Source organism: Mastomys coucha, unplaced genomic scaffold (genome assembly GCF_008632895.1).
Source record: "Mastomys coucha isolate ucsf_1 unplaced genomic scaffold, UCSF_Mcou_1 pScaffold12, whole genome shotgun sequence".
Lineage (NCBI taxonomy): Eukaryota > Metazoa > Chordata > Mammalia > Rodentia > Muridae > Mastomys > Mastomys coucha.
In genome coordinates, this window is record NW_022196894.1 from 27,889,751 (window position 1) to 27,908,433 (window position 18,683).

At 40.9% G+C, this 18,683-nt stretch overlaps 2 protein-coding genes and 1 long non-coding RNA gene across 15 annotated transcripts in view; 1 reads left to right on the forward strand and 2 right to left on the reverse strand.

The window, feature by feature from the left end:
• Positions 1–340: 340 nt before the first annotated feature.
• On the reverse strand, positions 341–5,421 carry Gp5 (glycoprotein V platelet). Its single transcript, XM_031363584.1, has 2 exons — positions 5,302–5,421; positions 341–4,381 (listed from the first exon to the last, which is right to left on the reverse strand). The coding sequence occupies exon 2, from the start codon at positions 4,377–4,379 to the stop codon at positions 2,676–2,678; it is 1,704 nt and encodes a 567-aa protein (XP_031219444.1). The 5' UTR covers positions 4,380–4,381; positions 5,302–5,421; the 3' UTR covers positions 341–2,675.
• The window catches only part of LOC116085786, a 32,018-nt gene continuing 16,651 nt past the window's right edge, over positions 3,317–18,683 (forward strand). For 3 of the 8 annotated variants that reach the window (XR_004116724.1, XR_004116722.1, XR_004116723.1), the window contains exons 1-6: positions 3,317–3,476; positions 4,092–4,226; positions 5,234–5,501; positions 5,718–5,749; positions 10,144–10,210; positions 15,411–15,636. This is a non-coding gene — a long non-coding RNA (uncharacterized LOC116085786). The other 5 variants (XR_004116717.1, XR_004116718.1, XR_004116721.1 and 2 more) reach the window with 5 other exon arrangements.
• Positions 6,965–18,683, reverse strand: part of Atp13a3 (ATPase 13A3) — a 74,282-nt gene continuing 62,563 nt past the window's right edge. For 4 of the 6 annotated variants that reach the window (XM_031363579.1, XM_031363580.1, XM_031363578.1 and 1 more), the window contains 3 exons: positions 16,617–16,697; positions 15,532–15,621; positions 6,965–10,294 (listed from right to left, as the gene is read on the reverse strand). In XM_031363579.1, the coding sequence (XP_031219439.1) occupies positions 10,097–10,294; positions 15,532–15,621; positions 16,617–16,697 (369 nt within the window). In that variant the 3' untranslated portion in view covers positions 6,965–10,096. The remainder of the gene's footprint in view (positions 10,295–15,531; positions 15,622–16,616; positions 16,698–18,683) is intronic. The other 2 variants (XM_031363583.1, XM_031363582.1) reach the window with 1 other exon arrangement.

Here is an 18,683-nt window from a genome sequence, read left to right on the forward strand (position 1 = left end):
GGCTACACAGAGAAACCCTGTCTCAAAAAAACAAAAACAAACAAACAAACAAAAAACAAAACAAAAAAAGTAAAAGGACCTTTACAACCCCCAAATCTCTAAGTTTTCAGAGCGGAGGGAAACTTCAAGATGCAAGCACAAAAATCATCCAGAGCTATGTAGCAAAGCTATGTCTCAGAAGAAAGCCAAAACCAAATAAACAACACGAAAGCGGTAAATCATAAAGTCACTCAATAGAATATTATATAAACATCAACTTTCTCAGAGCTGAGAACTATTGTACTCAGGTTAACATTGCTGAGGTAAAAATTAAAAATGTGCCACATAGAAGGATGCGAAGTGCGTTTACTGAGTAGTTTTATTGCTCAAGAAAGAGGGAAAGGATAAGGTATTTTCAATACTATCAGTTGGTTTAACACTGTTCAAAAAATTGAATCTAATAGAGCAAAGTGTGGATATTTTATGAAGCTGGCAAAGTGTCTGAAGCTGTCCTGTACACTTTTCTGGAAGTTTCTGAATATCCTGAAGTTTGGAAGCAATGCCATGGCTGGTGGGACCCCAGGGGATAACCCCACGAAAGTAGACACTTTGTTTCTTTCACTCTAGGTTCAGACTCTTTACTTACCAGAGTGCTTGAGAAAAAGTAGTCAATTTACCAGATGAAGCAAGGCATGAAGAGGCAGTGAGAAACGTTAGAACAGTGGGGTCCAGAATAGCTGATCAAAACAGCCGTCCTTGGGCCCCAGGGACCGGCCCATTGTCTACCTAGCAGGGGTTGCCTCATTTGGGCCTTGAAGCTTGGTAGGGACAACTGTTATTCTCATCTGACAGGTGAATGGAACAGGCTTTGAAAGAGAATAGTGGTTAAAATTGAGTCTGCATTTCACCAAAATAAATAAATAAATAAAAATCCAGATTTTGGGCTATAGGTGGCTCCAAACTTTTGCAATAAACAAGACAAAAACTATCCAAGGAGTTTATAAGCACAGAGGCTAATTAAACAGATACTCTAAAATTATACCCAGGACCAGATTGAGGGCGGTGTCCAGTGCCTGACAGTCAGGAAGTGCAGGAAGCACAAAGTGAGGAACAGGGATACAAAGGAGGGGGATATATTTGAAGCTGGTGTTGAAGAAGTGCATGTATAGACTGATGCCAGGATCAAGCTCTTTCTCCTCTTGCTTGATGGTGTCGGAAGGATTCACGCCTGTGGCCGGGGAGCACAGAACCTGAGCACACAGGACTGAGGCTTCCTGTAGACAGATACAGGAACTTTGCTCTTTTATATAAGGGGGGGGGGAGAATATCTTGAAATGATGCCAGCTGGATGTGATAGCCCAAGCCTGTACTCTTAGAGCCTCGGAATGTAAAACAGGAGGATCTCAAGTTCAAACCCAGCCTGGGATACACAGAGAGACTGTCTCAAAAATACAAGGGGGAATGCAACCGCATGCTCTTTAGTGATAACTATCACCCACTGGGCAGTTTTTGTATGCAGGGTAAAGCCTTTATATGTTTTATTGCCTTTAATTCTCACAACAAGCCTCTGAGGCAGGTACTGTTTTGTCCCCTTTCAAGGATAAGGAAACCCAGGCTTACAGACAGGATGTGTGTACAGAGTCCACAAGGGTTAGTAAATGGAGACACCGCGACAGAACCCTCAGTCATCAGCTCCCAGCGCATGTGTTTAACCACTGTCTCTCACAAGCACAGGCAGCCAATTACTGCAATAAGGGTTTAATTGTTTTCTATTGGAAGGATAAATGAGAACGTGATACAAGCGCGGTCCATTGGAAACCAAGCTATCATTACAATCATGAACACCTGTCCCATGGTCACAGCTCCATAAATGCTTGTGAAATGATGTGGCATTCACCTCTAGGAAATGGGAAACAACGTATGGAAACTCCCAGGAGGCCAATGGGACAGACACTCTAGGCAGGTCCCCAAGCTTCCCAGCATGTGGCTTCTCCAGATGAATTCCGGAACCCCCTCAGCCAGGATCTGTTTTTTTTTTTGGGGGGGGGGGCCCTCTGCTTCAGAGCAAGCTCCTTCTGTAATGAGCTGAGCTACTACACACAGGAGCTCTCATCCCCACTTCCGTGACAACAGCCATTTCAGTTGGGTCAGGAGTAGATGCTGCAAAGTGGCTGCTGTCACTGGGATGGGATGGGAGCTTCTCTGTGTCCTAGCTCAGCCTATCACAGAGGAGGTTGTGAACAGGCACGAATTCAGGAAGAAAGGGACAAGGAACAACTCCAGCTTTTTCCTGGGAAGAGCCTTCATCTCTGGGATCTAGGGTTCGTTTTTTTTAGGCCGGCGTTCCTTCAGCAAATGTTAACCCTTGCTGGGTGCAGGAGAGGTTTTGCCCACCTGGCGGGATGTGTCCTCATATTCAGAAACTAAGAAAGAACTCCTCTCTCCACTAGGCACCCAGCACTGCAGTAGGACCGGACGCGCCAAGTCCCGTAACCCAACCCCCGCCCCTCAGAAACTAAAAACAGAGGAGGAAACCCAGGCCAGGCTAGAAAGTAGCGATTTACAAAAGGAACAGAGGAGAGGAGAAGGGACACCGAGAGGAGAAAAGGCATAGGAAATGGAGGAATGGCAGGCCAGCATCCTGACTGGATTCTCCTTGGGGCCCGATCCAAGATGCTGCTCTGGTCACAGTTTAATTAGTTACACGATTTTTCCATTGCCTCAAACAAGAGCTGCTCTCTGATTAATGTTCGAAACAGCTGGCCGATTTTAATCATGGCAAACACGATGAACCCGGCTATGATGGCCTGGGTTACTAGAAGCAGAATATAAAGACCCCAATAGAGGCTGTTATTGGAACTTTCGCCCCTGGCCACCAGCTGGGCCCATGCCTGGGACTGCCAGCCGTTAGGCAGCCCGGACGGAACCGGGGCTTCCAGAGCATTTTCGGTTGGAGGGTCGAGAGGCGGGCCGCGAGGATCCGGGCACCACGGATCACCCTGCAGCAGCTCCCAGAACGCCAGGTTGGCGCGTGGCTCCGGTCCACGGCACTGCGGGGGCTCGTCTCGGCCCAGGAGGTGCTGGTGATGTCGCAGCCACTGGAGGAAGGGCCACAGACCACAGTCGCAGAGCCAGGGGTTGTGACCCAGCAGGATCTGGGTCAGCTGGGGCAGAGCCGCGAACACGTCTCCCGGCAGCGTCTCCAGCTGGTTGTGCTCTAGCTCCACGGTCTGGAGGCTGCTGAGGTTGCGGAAGAGCGTGCGGGGAATGGCCCGCAGCCGGTTGTGGCGCAGCGACACGAGGCGCAGGCGCCCGAGGCCGCGCAGCGCGTCGTCCGGCAGCTCCGCCAGGGCGTTGGTGTGCAGCGCGAGCACGCGCAGCTCCTCCAGGCCGTGGAACGCGCCGCGCGGGAGCGCTCTCAGGAGCGGGTTCCGCGTCAGCCCCAGCGTCTGCAGGCCGCTCAGGTTGCGGAAGGCGGCGGCGGGCAGCGTGCTCAGGTGGGTGCCGTTCAGCCACAGCTCCCGCAGGCCGGTCATCTCCCCGAACAGCACCTCCGGGAGCTCCTCCAGAGGGTTCTCGAACAGAGTCAGCCGAGTCACGCTGCTCGCGTGAAGGAAGAGCGCGGGCGGCAGAGACCCCAGGAGGTTTCGGGACAGAGTCAAGGAGTTCAGGTTTCCCAGGCGGTCGAAGGCACCCGGTGCGATGGAGCGGAGGTGATTCCGCTCCAGCCGCAGCTCTGTCAGGGCGCCCAGGTTGCTCAGCAGCCCCGAATCCACAGACGTGAGCTGGTTTGAATAGAGCAGCAGTTTCTCAAGCTTAACTTGAGCTCCAAGCAATCCCTTGGGCAGGTGGGTCAGGTTGTTTCGCGATAAATCCAACACCTTCAGCTTTCCCAGGCTCGAGAAAAGGTTAGCAGGAAGAAAAGAGAGTTGATTCTGGTTCAAACAGAGCTCCTGCAGGTTAAGCAGTTTCTGAAACAGGTTTTGGTCAAGGTCCCTTAGTGCGTTGTGGTCCAAGAACAGCTGTTCCAAGAGCACCATCTTATCCAGGATCGCACGTGGAAGATGAGAGATTTTGTTGCGCGTCAACCTGAGGGTTTTCAGTTTTACCAGGTCATTGAAGGTGCCGGGGTCGATGGCGGAAATGTGGCTATCTGAGAGCATCAGGCGCTGAAGGACAGTCATGCCGCTGAAGCTGTGTCTCCTCAATATGCCCTGGTCCATTCGGAAGAGCAGAATGTGTGTGAGGTTTGTGGGCAGACCTAGCTCAGCGATGTGAGCCACGCTGCCACCCGAGCACTGTGTGGCATCGCGGACCACACACTTGCAGGTTTTAGGGCAGGAGAAGGGTTGGGCATGCACGAGTGCGAGCACCGCGGACAGCAGGGCGCTTCTTAGCATGTCTGAAATGCAAGAGAATAAGCAAGGCTCAGAGCAGATCTTGGAGCCCTGCACCTGCTGCAAGCACAGTTCTTGGCCCAGCACTCTCACTGCCTTGGAACACCCAGATACAACCAAGTCTCCCTCTATCTTACAAAGGCTGATTAAAAAAATAAATATCCTTTCTATTCAGCTTATTCTGGTGTTGGAGAGTCTAGATCAGTCTTATAGGAACATATTTTTATCCACTGAACCATCTCCCTAGTTCTTTTTAGAGCATTGACATTTGGGCACTTTCAAGCTACAGAATGGACAACACTTTAAAATCGTTGCAGAATGAATTAAAATTGTTACGGTCTTTTTTAGAGAGCAGTGCCTACTGGGACTGGCTGTTGTCACTGACTTTAACAAATTAAGCAGGGAAGCTTTATCCCCACCCAACAGTCAACAAGGGAACAGCAAGGCCCACTTCCACTAGATTCAATTTCTTACATATTTTCAAAGCACCAACACCCCACAACACATTACACCGTTCGGAACCCCCTCCCCTCCGCAAAGCCCGGTGGGGCTAGGTGATAATGCCCATCGCTTTATGTCATGCTTTGTGCTGAACTTTGTACTGTTATAGTAACACAGACAGCAGTAGGCTGAGTGCTCCAATACACATGAGGTTAATTTAAGGGTCACATAAACAGAATTTGAAGTTGGTCTTTCTGACTCACACATTTAAATAATGAGCTACTGTTTGCTTATAAGCCACGCTGCTTAATAAAACTACTCTGGGCATTGAGTTACCCAGGAAGCACCCAGTAATACTAGTTTATTCAAACAATGTTTCCCAAGTAAAAATCTGTACTGTGTCTTTCTTGTACCAGGTTTTCTTTTGCCCTATACAGACTGAGCCTCTAATTGCCTACACTAATTTAAGAATATTTGGCCTTACCTGAAGCCGTTCTGCACCCAGGACTGACTGGAAAGGCTTGCAGCTCTGCTGGTGACTTGGCACTTCACAGAGGAAGAGGGAGCATTCTTGCATCCTGACGATAAAGACCTTACCAGATAAAAAGTCAAGAAAAAGACTTATCTCCACAGGGCATATTCTAGGTTTTAATGACAAGAGTTTTCAAACTTTGAGAGTCCATGGTAAGAGCTACCAACTGTCAAAGCTAAAGGGTAGAAGGCTTAAGTTTTTCCAGAAATGGCATGTCCACTCTCATTATATCGGCCACACTTTTTTTTTGCATGCTACATTGCACTAACTCATTCCTGTGCATGAGTATGTGGGTGGACATGTGGCCGTGCCCCACTCCTGGGTGTCAGAAAACTCTAGGCAATCAATTCTCACCTTCCTCCATGTAGGTTCCCAAGGACTCATGCCATCTGTCTTGGAGGTAAGTATCTTTACCTGATGAAACATCTCCTTTACTCAACATTTTATTTCTTAAATAAGGTTAAAGAATCCTCAGATGCCTCCCCCCCGCCCCCCAAACGGTTAGTTAAGCCATTGTCAAACATGTTCAGTAATAGCACGGCTCAAGGGTTCGTGTTCAGTTTAACTTAATGCCAAACTGCCTACCACTGTGGTTGTATTGCCACAGTGCCATATAGCGTGTGAGAACTCCTGGTCTTCACATAAAAATGGCTTATACTTGGCACCCTTTCAATCTTGGTCATTCAGATTGTTCCCATGAATGCCTATCCCTCACCTGGCACAGCTTAGGCTCAGTCTGAAGAGTAAAAATGGCACACCAATCTATCAACCTATTGTCTCAATGTGCTTTTTAATGTTGCATTTCTGTTTAATGAAAAACTTGATGTCTTTATTACAATGAAGGGCCACCTGTTCTTCAGCTTTTGAGAAACTCGGGTTCCCTTTTTATGTTTATTTCTCTCTCCTTTAGACAACCTTGCTATGTAGCCCATGCTAGCTTCAAATTTACAATCTTCTGGCCTAAACTTTTGAGAATCACAAAGAATGCATCACCATGTCCAGTTGTGTTCATTTTCCTATATGTAATTATAATGTAGACATTCTTTATAAGTGCTATTATCTGTCTGTTGTCAAGTCTTAGGTTATCAAGTAAATCCCTACCAATTCCTTCAAATGCTCTAATGCTGTTTCCCTTGGCATTCAGATCTCCAGGGGAATACAGATTCCTTTGTGCGTACCTAAGAGGCAGAGTTGTTTTAAATGTGCTTCTATCATTATCTTCCATTTTTAACAAAGTGAAAGATCATTTTCCCACTTTAAGAACAATGATCCAGAGTTTGGGGCAACAGCTAGATAAGCAAAATGTTTGCCTTGCAAGCATGAAGACTCACCTAGCCCCTGGAATTCACATGGGAAGCTAAGCATGGCAGATAAAGGGGTCCCTGGGCCTTACTTCAGAAACTCTGACTGGCTCTAGTTCTCACCAAGAAGCAGCTCCAGAGCCCCTAACTGCCATCCTGCCTACAGTGTGCAGCAGCCAGCCAGCTCTTCCCACCACCAGTCCATCAAGCTAAATAGCTAAGCCAATCTACAGTGAAACTGGTTCTGAGAGAGCTGGCTGTAGTTTCATAATCAAACAAGTGTGTAAAGACTCAGGAAAAAAAGACATATTTAATTCATTAAAATTTTTATTTTGAATAGCTTTAATCAAAAAGGATTTCATATGGTATTTACAATGCTGAATGTACAATTATGAATATCTACCTTTTTGACAATAGGGTACCATTCTTGAGCAGCAATACAATTTTAAAAATATAAAGATGTGTCATTTCTGATATATAAAGTTACTTAAAAAAATCCACGGTCTCAGGGAATTCACAAATCATAACAGGAAGTAACTTTTATTAATTTCATGTGCACATAATTACCAAATTGTAATACATTAAAAATACATGTAAATGCCCAGACTGTACAAAAGTTAATACCCTATTTTGTTAAAAGTTCCCAGTAGCCTCCCACCATAAATATACAAAACCCTCTTATTTGATACAACAAAACTGCATGCATGAAGATAGTAGATGTTCTCTAAAGCTTGAAGTTGCTCTTCACTGGATATGAGTTTTTGCTGCTTTTGGAAAAATATATATATATATATGAAACACATTATTTACCATGCCTTTGAAACTGTGCAGTACTTTCATCAAAATGGGAAACAAAATAAAGTATAAAAACAACAGGTTTGCTTAAATGGAAAGCATTTGGATCTCAGGCTTGTTGGCGCCATACTCTCGCCCAAGCGCTGTCTGCAGCATTCCCTTACAGCAGTTGGTGCTACAAGATAGAAAACATAGTTACCATTATTTGTTTATATGTAAGGGAGGAAAACAACTTAAACAACCCTGAGGGAGACCCACATTAAAAAATCTTGTTATTTATTTAAAAAGTTAAAAAGCTACATATCATTATTTAACAATTACTTTCCTAGACATTTCTGTCCTTTAAGTGTGTGCATAAATAAAATTTAAATCAACAATATTATCAATCTTAATACATCAAAATAATATATGTACAGATTTTAAAATTTAGGTCTGTATATATTCAAATAATTTAAATGTAAAATTCAGAACCAAAATTACTATGTAATGATGACCTACAGAAGACTCAGTCTACCTATGGCACTAAGCAGGACCCATGTCTGGATTCTTAGACATTCTTCAAACAACATTCTCAACTAGAATAACCTCTCCTGTCTATGTTCAAATCTAACTTCGTACAAATGCTTTCTCTCACCTATATAAGACCTTGTTCCTTTGCAAACAATATGGACAGATGAGATATAAACCCTTTTCAACTCCAAATGTTAAAATGAACTGTCAAAATAGCCTTTATGATTATGCTCTTAAAGATCTTAAATACAATTGATATAGGGTTTCTAAGCTGTAGTTAGCAATTAATCATGTTTCAGTATTTAAACCAAATAAGAGTTAACAATTCAGAAAATGATTGAATACTATTAACATTATTTGAAATAAACATAGAAAGTATAAAACAATAAGTAACTATAGAAAATAGTGCTAATTCACAGCTCAAGAGGTCTAAGATGCATAGCTTCATAGAATCATTCATGGGACAATTGTTCTTATTATCTAACATATAGTAATATCATACATTTTGTTGGAAAAAGTTGATTATTTTCTAAGAATCACTAGTGGCAATAGCAGTAACAGTGATCCTGAGACAAATTTACGTTTTCTACAATTAGCAAACATCATTTGGGTCTTTGAAACATTAAACAAAAACAAAAAAGAGGAGGAAAAAAAAGTTTCCACAAATCTGGTTAGCATTTGGTAAACTGGTAAGTATGTACTAGGAAAATAATGATCAACCAGAGTGGAAAGCATACACTTGTAGTGAAGAAAGAACACAGAATAATGTTACATTGTTTTACTAATTTAGGGTACATTTTATATATAGCAATGCCAAACTGAAGGCACTGCCAAACTGCCAGGTCCTACCTAGGAAGGCATTTGAAAATTCCTTGAGAACTGAACGGAATCAGATAAAACACAAATGTGTAAATGCTTTCCTCATTCCTTTTGGCTAAATAAATGTATATGTTTTTTAATTTTTCTCAAGCTCACTTGTTACAAAATAGGTAATGTGATGATCTCTGGTGCCACCTAATGGCACAAAACAAGTTCTACAAGTTCATATTGCTTTTGTCAAAGTCATTCAAATTCAATGTTCATTATTCTTTTAAACCCCATTATTCAAAGGAGAGACATATAGTAAAGGTCTAACTCAAAACAAAACGAGGGAGAGGGAGAAGAAGAGAAAGAGAGGGAAAGAGAGGGAGAGAGAAGGGAAGAGGGAGAAAAGGAGAGGGAGAGAGAATATGAATGAATGAATATGAAATATTTAAAATGATACAAGTCCCAAAAGAAAAAACAAGTGGGTTTGAAGAGATATGAATGAGCTCTACTGCCAAGAGAAATAACCTCAATCTTTCTCTGCTGGTGCATTCTGAGATTGGCTTTTACTATCTATTCTAGGCTATTCTAGAATTGTGGACTACATAATTCTGCCTCAGCCTCCTGTGCAGGATTAGGGGCCTCTACTGTCATGCCTGGCTCAGAAACCAACCTTTCTAGTGAGAGAGTTCTTTGCTTTAACTAGACTGCTGCACAGGACCCATGGAATACTATGAAGGACATCTCAAGACAGCAAGCAGTGGAGCACCTTACTGTCTAGAAAGTGACACCCAGGCAGGCTACACAGAGAATATAAAACCAGAAATGGAAATTACCTGAGTTGCTCTATCAACAATAACACACAAACTCACTCCTAACTCCAGGTCATAAAAGAAAACTGGTGTATATAACATAGAGTTCTTTGGGAGAAAACACTGGATCAAAACAGGCTTTCAATCTATTTTCACTGAAGGCTAATCACAATTAACTATATTCTTAACAACCACAATTTTGGGGCCTATATGTAAAAGAACTTTCTAATAAGGGGATTTGTGAAAATTAAATTTAAAGAGGCAAACTAGTGTCAAAAGCTAAAAATCTGTAAAACCCAAACACAGTTCTTTCATACTCAATATAAAGTATGTATCATATTTAGGTTACTGCATGAAGATATAGCCAGATTTATAGTTAATAACTGTGCAGCAAATGACATTTTACTGTTTTCTGTTTTAATCAACTGCTGTATTATGAGAGGGATATAAATTGAACTAGTGCCATTTTGCCAACGGCGCATCCTGCTGAATACTACTGCTACTGGCACTGCAGAGCAGTCTTTGCTATGTTATGGTGATAATCTGACATGATCCATTCTCCTTTACTACAGCTTTGGCTTCCGTCGTTGTCTGAGGCTTAGGCGGCCACTCAGGATCGAAGCGGAGCTCCTGTGCTAGGTACATGTACTTTGCTTTTGGAGTCTTCTTTCTACAGCTCAGGGCCCAGGACAAGCAGCATTTCCCCCATCGATCCACTGACTCCTAAGAAAGAAAAAAACACCAGAGTAAGGGCTTTTTGGTTAAAGCATACATTGTGCACAGAATAGTATAAGATAACTTCTAAATATAACAAATAACTAGGAAAAACTTCATGCAAAAAAGCCAGCTTTCAATTTAGGAACAGATTGCTTTTAAAGAGGATTTTTCTCCTGCTCCTTTAGTTTTGTGCATGTGTCTTTTGTACTGATATATTCTCTAACAGAAAATACGGAGAAGATATTTTTAGCATTTAATTTGGAAATCCTTACTCCATCTCAAATTACTTTTAGATTACCCATACCCACCGATCACTTTTATAAGGAGGCAGTGAAAGATATCATTGTTACTGCTAATATCACTTTCAAAACACAAAGCATGAAGTAAACACCTTAAGGTGAAAATCAGGATCTCGTTGTCACATTTGAAAAAAAAAAAATCACAGCTTTTAAAATAACAGCTTTGGCCAGGAAAGGTGCTCTATACTTCATCTCTGAAAACAGCTCATATACTAATTTGGCTATTATTTCTCCCAAGTAAAATTTTGACCCAGCCCATACTACACTCTAACCTCAATAGAAGCAATTGTGCAAAATGAAGGTACAGCATACCAGATGAGCATTCTAACATGAACATCCAAAGTACCCACAGCCAAGAAAGGCAATGTGTTACAATGTATACTTGAAACACAATTCTTAACTGGCCAACAGGAACCAGGCATGTGTAGCACCTTCGATCCTAGCACTGGGGAGTCCAAGGCAGGACATTTTAGAGTTCACCACCAGACTGAGCTATAAAGGAAGCATTGGGTCAATTTAAGCTACAAAGTGAAAGTTCTGCCTTAACCAACTGATCCAAATTAAGGCAAAGAGTAGCCAATGGAAAGGACCAAAGTACTTCAAAATGAAAGCTCTGAAAACTAATTTCCCCAAAGACCTTCTCTCATTTCAGTAAGACAACCATCAGTAAATCTGCCCCTCAGATTCAGTTGTAGATAAAACATTGAGCTGCATTGCTTCCCAAGTATCTAAAAGCAAAATTGTAGTCACAGATAAGCTGAATTACAATCTAGGGGAAACTAAAAGATTTAAAGATTATTTTCCAAGTAACCTCTATTATCATCACAATGAAGGTTTTTAAGATATGCATGGTGGAACTTGCCTGTAATAACTAATACTCAGGAGGCAGAGGCAAGAAGATCTTCACAAGTTTGAAGCTAGCCTGGTGCTATACAATGAGATCCTACATTTAAAAAAAAAAGCAAACTGAAGTAGGGTGGGGGTGGATTTTTTGGGGAGTGCAGCTATGCTATTCTCTTTTTAAAAAGAATCCACAACAAAGCTAGCAGTTTCCTTCCCAGTGTGATTGCACCACAACAATCAGTCATCTGAGATGACACTGAACTACTGCATTTTACTCCTTTCCTGGTACTTCAAGTCTTCAGCCCAATTGTGGAAAAGATCATTGTTCCTAAATATGAAAGCTGTCACTTTCATTTACAGTAGCACTGCTAAAGCGTCAGAGAAATACATCATGCTGTCTGTGCAGATGAATCCTTTGAGTGGAGAGGTGATGTACAACAGGCAGGAAGCCAAAAGTAATGGGATAAAGACACAAACACACACATTCCCCCTCTAAATTCATTGTTCTATACCCCTGGAAGCTAAGGCAAGCAATATAATTAAAGCTAATCACAAATGGCATTATAACTGCACAGCATTTTTAAAAAACATTTGTGGGCACCTGTGCACACACATAAATGTGTATATATGTGTGTGTGTACTTTTCACATCTGTTTAAAACAATGTATATTCAATATACGTTAAGTCACAAGGAACACCCGAGATCCCTCTACTCCACCATAGCTAGAAACATGTTTGTTCTTTATCTCCATACAAGAAATATACTATACTACACATAGGTTGGTGAGACTACACATAAATGTACCACACACATCTTGCAAAATACCACAGTTCACTGGAAGAGAAAACTAAAGACTACAGGTATGACAGAGTAAGAACTCAGGAGAAAAGCATGGGAAGAAAGTCAGTCACTGTGCAACACTAAGGCTATTTAGTCAGGGCTTAGAATGAACATTTGGATCTCCCCAGAGCAGAGTTTCAGTCCCTGAAGCAGAACACTGGATTCCTAGACTTAACATTCCTAGTTGTACTGTACATTCTAATGCCCAGCTTTTCACAACCAGCAGCTAGCTGCTTAGGAAACATTTTCATGCATGGCATGTATTGTAGTTTTCATAAATCTTCCAGTTCAATCCTCAATGTAAAACAAATATAATCCAAATTAGTATTCTATATGAATAAGTTGAAACAATATTTTCATATAGATTTTTAAGCTGCAGAATGGCTACAGTTCACAGATTTTCACCAATGAGATACATAACAGGGTAATAGTACATAGCAGCATGATACTCGTTCTCCCATGACTTCCCAATTAAGCCACCTAGCATTAGTGTGGAGCCTAGAGTGCAACCCATAGCTCTGAAACCTTCAAACTAACTCAGTGGTCCCCATGTGTATGGTAAGGAAGAGAAGAAAGGGGTGCTCTTTCCCAGCACTAACACAGTATTTCAGGAGTTGCAGTCTGAGATCTCCTGGGCGTCTCTAGAATCGAGGAGCACTGACTAGGTAGTACAGAGGAAGGACTAGCGGCAGTCAGCACTACTCGTGCCCTGGGTAAGGTTGTCAGCAGCTGTCTGCCCATCCCTCTTTCCTTCCATGGGAGTTTCTACTTCAGGATGGGTGACACCTTGGGCTATAAAATACTTTGGCAGGAGTTGCTGTCTGTGTACCACAGGACATTTATTTAGCAGCACCAGTGGCCTCTACCCATTCTGTGTAAAAACCTGATACCTAAAATTATTTCTACACACTGCCAAGTGGTCCTTGCTGGAGGATGGAAAGGAGAGGAAAAGGAAGGGAGCTAAAGAGACTTGCCACTGAAAAAGAAGCAAGCATTACACACAGAAGTATCTATTGGAAGAGGAAAATTAATCTCTCTAAACTTAGAACTCTTTTTCTAAAAGTAGAGCTGCAAAAAATGCTTGCTTAAAACCACAGACTGGGCTGGAGAGCTGGCTCAGAGGTTAAGAGACTGCTCTCCTGGAGGTCCTGAGTTCAATTCCCAGCAACCACAGGGTGGCTCACAACCATCTGTAACAAGATTGGGGGCAGACATACACGCAGGCATAATAAATTAATCTTTAAAAAACAAACAAACACCACAGGCCAAAATTCTTGTCTACTTAGAGGTTCCCAGAATGGGTCAGTCTGTGGGACACACCAAGCCTAAATGCTATGGACTATCCCCAAATCTTCATTCCCTCCCATGAACACTTTTAGAGACAGAAATTCAACTTCTAAAAATTAAGAACCAATACTTAGAATTTTTTAGAAACGATGCATTAGTAAAGAACATGTTTTTGCCATTTTATTGTGGTTGAAAAATTGGGAATTTCCTTGAGCTTAGTGTGGTGGTGCATGCATTTAGGAGACAGGCAGACAAATCTTTGACTTTGAGACCAGCCTGATCTACAGAGTGAGTTCTAGGACAACCAGAGCTATTACCCTGTCTCAAATCCTGTCTCAAAAAACAAAAACAAACAAAACAAATAAAAAGAAAAAAAACTGGGGATTTCTAATTCAAATACTTTATAGGGGATTTAAAAGACCTATTTGACTAAATAATAAATAAGCAACCTGCATTGGGAGTTAAGAGATCTTTTTGGAGAATATAAATTTTTAGTATGTTTCCCAAGGCTGTGCCTTTCCAATCAATACTAGTATTTCACATCAGAAGGGTGATCTGAACCAGTGTGACCTGCAATAATGAAGTTACCTAAAGAAAATACAGCTATGCCATTATCATAGAGAAGATTCAGCTGAAGGACCTGGGCCCCAGTTCAACTAGTAACAAACAGGCATCAAACTGCTTTGAGGAAAATGAAACTGGAACTGACTTCAGGCTCGTGCTATCACTGCATGCCACCATTACTCCACCACAGAGCACAAAATGGCACTGTATATCCTATACAGCAAGACTGGCATGAAACATGGATCTTAGACCATTATCAACACAAAGCCCAGGAAGTCACCATTTACATAAAAGGTATAAGAAAATGAGTTAATGATCTAAGTAAGAAATGCCAGCCAATCCTCTTCAACTCCTCACATGGCTTAAGGATAGCTGAAGCCTTGAACACATCACCTACTCTATAAAGAGCATGGGTGACATGTTTTGAAACAGAGTCTAATGCAGTACAATCTATCCCTGAACTCTCTATGATCTGGTACTTCTATAGATAGATGCCTCCCATGTGTGAGATTGTGTGCCACAACTCCTGAGAAAGATTAAATGTTAAATGTTAAAGGGCTCTGATTGACTACAGTCTAAGTACATTCTGTCAGGATCTCTACTGTAACATCTCATACTAGAAACAGATTTACCTGCTTCTTACCTTTTGCCAGAGAACCTTGTGCTACCTGTACATCACAGGCTATTTCACTGACTTTAAAAGCCCTCACCACTGCTTAAGTAGAAATAAATAATTTTCTGAGTTAGAATCATTTGTCAGGGAAAGCAAAAGGCCACCTTAAAATAATGCATAGCAACTGGCAAGATAAATACGTGAAAATAGTAAAATAAAAATCAGAAAAATCTTCAAAATGTCTCTTGATTCTGATCAAAAAAAAAAAAAAAAAAAAAAAAAAAAAACCCACCACAACTTGATTCAAAACTGTTTACGTAGCATTTACCATGTAATTAGTGACAAATACATAAAATATAAAGCAAACAGAAATGAAAGGATTAACTCTCAGCTAGGAGGTGGTGACACGTGCCTTTAATCCCATCACTCAGGAGACAAAGGCAGGCAGATTTCTGTGAGTTCAAGGCCAGCCTGGTCTATATACAGTAAATTCCAGGAGAGCCAAAGCAACACAAAGAAACTCTGTATAAGGATAAGACAGATAGACAGACCAACACATAAACATACACACAGAATTAGGCTTGGAAAAGTCTTATGAAATTCCCAAAGTCCTAAAAGGCCTCTATTAAGTGCTTGCCATGATTTTTCTAAGACTTCTTCTTTTTTTTTTCAAAGGAAGAAATGCCTGGCACAACAAAGACAGCTGAAGCTACACACATACAGTAACAGAACCAAGAATGCAAGTGGAAAAACCAAGATGTAAGTGAAGAATTGACAGTAACTGCTCATTTCCAACCTGTGGTGGCTGTGTGGTGCTGAAACGACACTCTCCTTGTTTGTCTCGATTGAACACAACTTTCCAAAGGACCGTGTCAAGGAAGAAGCTCTGAGAGATATTCCAGTGAGTTAAGAATTAAACTTAAACAGGTCATTCCTTTTAAACACACACATTTGATAACATTCACACAACGCTACATCATTAATACTGATTTGCTTTTCATATGGCAAACCTCAGTATATACTACAAAAGGATAAATAACAGAGCTTTTATAATAAATACAAAATCATAAAATTCTTGATAAAAAAAGACTAAACTTTCTAAAAATCAGGGTCGATCTCCAGTTCTACCTTAGCGATGGTGATGATTCACAGCATTTTTTCTTAAAGAGTTATTTTCACTTAATCTCTAATTATTAATTCCATCTACATATTATACAAACATTTCATCAGCGCCCAATACAAATAGTTCTTTAGTTAACAAGAATAAAAAATAACATTTGAAAAGATGAATGTACACTGTAAGAAAGGGAGTGCTTATGACAGATAGTCTTAGATGTGCTTTCTAGGACACTTGAACCGAAAATGCAGCCTATGAAACAACATAAAATGATGCATTACAAACATCCATGCTCCCATATGTCAATTTAAATCTAAGCCATCTTTTGTTGGGACAATTGAGTCTCAGGATAATTTCTCAATATACTGAAATATACACATACTTTCAAAAGCTTCCACTATAAAAACCTTTAAACATCACCATTCTATCTGCCTTATCTGTTTCTTACACTGGACTAAAGAGCAGCAGTCAGAACTTACTACTCTTTCTTCCTTAAGTGGTCCCCTCTACTCTCCCCTCAGAGCACAGGGCTCTGGGAGCTGCCTGGATACCTGCGTCTCTTCCCACCCCACACCCAACTCATTTGTGCCACCTCGTTGTGCCTGAATGTAACTCCATCAAATCTTGATGCAACTACAGAAAAGGCCAGGAAGCTAAATGAATTTCCCTGAAATGAAATGTGAGTGTGGGTTTCTGAATAATAAATAGTATTACCTGCTCTCTTACTACTAAGTAGCCCAAGAATCCCAAAGCTGAGTGCTTACCTCCACCGTGATAGACACGAAGGCATTGACAAGAACAATGATAAGCATATATATGCGCCACTGGTATGGTACACACATAATCTAGAAGACAAAAAAACTTTAGTTAAAGTTGTCATCTTAATTGATATTAGAGTATTATTACACCATGGATCTGAAGCCAGGCATGGTAGCACAAGTACATGGATGGCTACATGTAGGCACAGAAAGCTCATGAATTTAGGCAATCCTCAGCTACCTAGTGGGTTCAAAGTCAGACTAGGATACCTGAGGCTGTTTAAAAAAAACAAACAAACAATTCCAAGCTTACTGAAAAAAATTAAGATGAGAATTAGATGATATCACAGATAAATGGACTTGAAAGACACCTACAGAACATTCCATCCAAACTCTGCAAGTACATTATTTCCAGCAGTCTTTAAAATAGATCATACATTAAGAAAACTCATAAGAAGGTTTAGGAAACATGAGGTCCTTGTACTGTCAGGTAAGTACTAGGAAACCAGAAATGTCTCTTCAAACAACAGATGTATTTCCAACAGCTGGGAATGGATGTGGCTAATAAATAACCTGTGACCTTTCCATTAAATGTATGCCCGGGTCATACCTGGCTCTCCTAGACTCTTAGTTTATTTCAGTCTATAGCACTATCCTCTCCCAGACCTTTACCATGAGCTGTTTACCTTGACTTGCTTCCCCAGTTAATCCGTAGAACATATCTTTATAGAAGACATTACTTGGACTTTACAGAGTTTTGACGTAACTATATCTAAGTTTTATTGTACATACAGGATTGGGTTATCACCAGGAACCTTTCCCCAAAATTGGGCTGTACTTAAATATGCCTGAAATAAACTACCTAGTTGAATCAGCATCTGGTAGTGAGTCATGCTGAACTGGATTTCTTGCCTCATGTAGATCAATAAATACTCTGCTGGCCATACAATTTACAGAGACCAGTAATCTTGAACAAAAAAAATACTGGGGGAGATATGACCAAATTGATTTCAATTTTATGCTATAGAGCCACGGTAACAAAAGCAGCATGGTACTGGCAAAGACCACCAAGACACTGGGAAGAGTAGAGTAGAGTAGAGTAGAGTAGAGTAGAGTAGAATAGAATAGAATAGAATAGAATAGAATAGAATAGAATAGAATAGAATAGAATAGAATAATACAATACCTGAGCAAGTCTAGGAAGATACTGCAATTCAATTTTTGAAAAAGATGCCAAAAACACTTGTTGGATAAAAGATAGCATTTTCAACAGAATGATGGAAAAACTGGAGACCAAAATGTAGAATTAAACTAGTTCCTTATCCCAATTCAAATAGATGAAGAACCTCAGCATAGGACCCAGAACTCTCAAATTTACAAAAAAAAAAAGTAGAGCATACACATTAAAATATAGGTACAGGGAAGGACTTTGTGAATAGGACTCTGACTGCTCAGGCAGAAAATAAGACCAATAGCAGACAAATAGGATCTCATGAAATTAAAAAGCTTCTGTAGATCAGCAGCAACAACCAAAACCAAAACCTTGTCTATCTAGAGGCAACCTATAGAACAGGAGAAAATCTTTGCTAGATATACATCCAACAGAGGATGTATAGAATATGCAAAGAACGAGAAACTTGCTGGTCAGTGGTGGCACAGGACTTTAATCCCAGCACCTGGGAGGCAGAAACAGGCGGATTTCTGAGTTTGAGGCCAGCCTTGTCTACAGAGTGAGTTCCAGGACAGCCAGGGCTACACAGAGAAACCCTGTCTTAAAACAAACAAACAAAACAACGACATTAACAACAAAACCTAAAAAACAAAAAACAAAAACAAAAACAACAAAAAAAAAAAAAACAAAAAAAACCTAAACCAAAACAAAATAACAACAAAAAAGAACTGAGCAAAGAGTTCTTTAAAAAAAAAAAATGGCAAATCACCATTTAAAAGTACTCAATACCATTGGCCACTAGGAAATTACAAATTGAAACTGCTTTGAGATTCCATCTCACCTACTCAGAACAGCTACCATCAAGAAAACAAATGATACCAAATATTGGTGAGATGTAGGAA

What these genes read in the sequence shown, in the direction of transcription:
- Gp5 (XM_031363584.1), bottom strand. Translation starts at nt 4,379, where the DNA reads ATGCTAAGAAGCGCCCTGCTGTCCGCGGTGCTCGCACTCGTGCATGCC.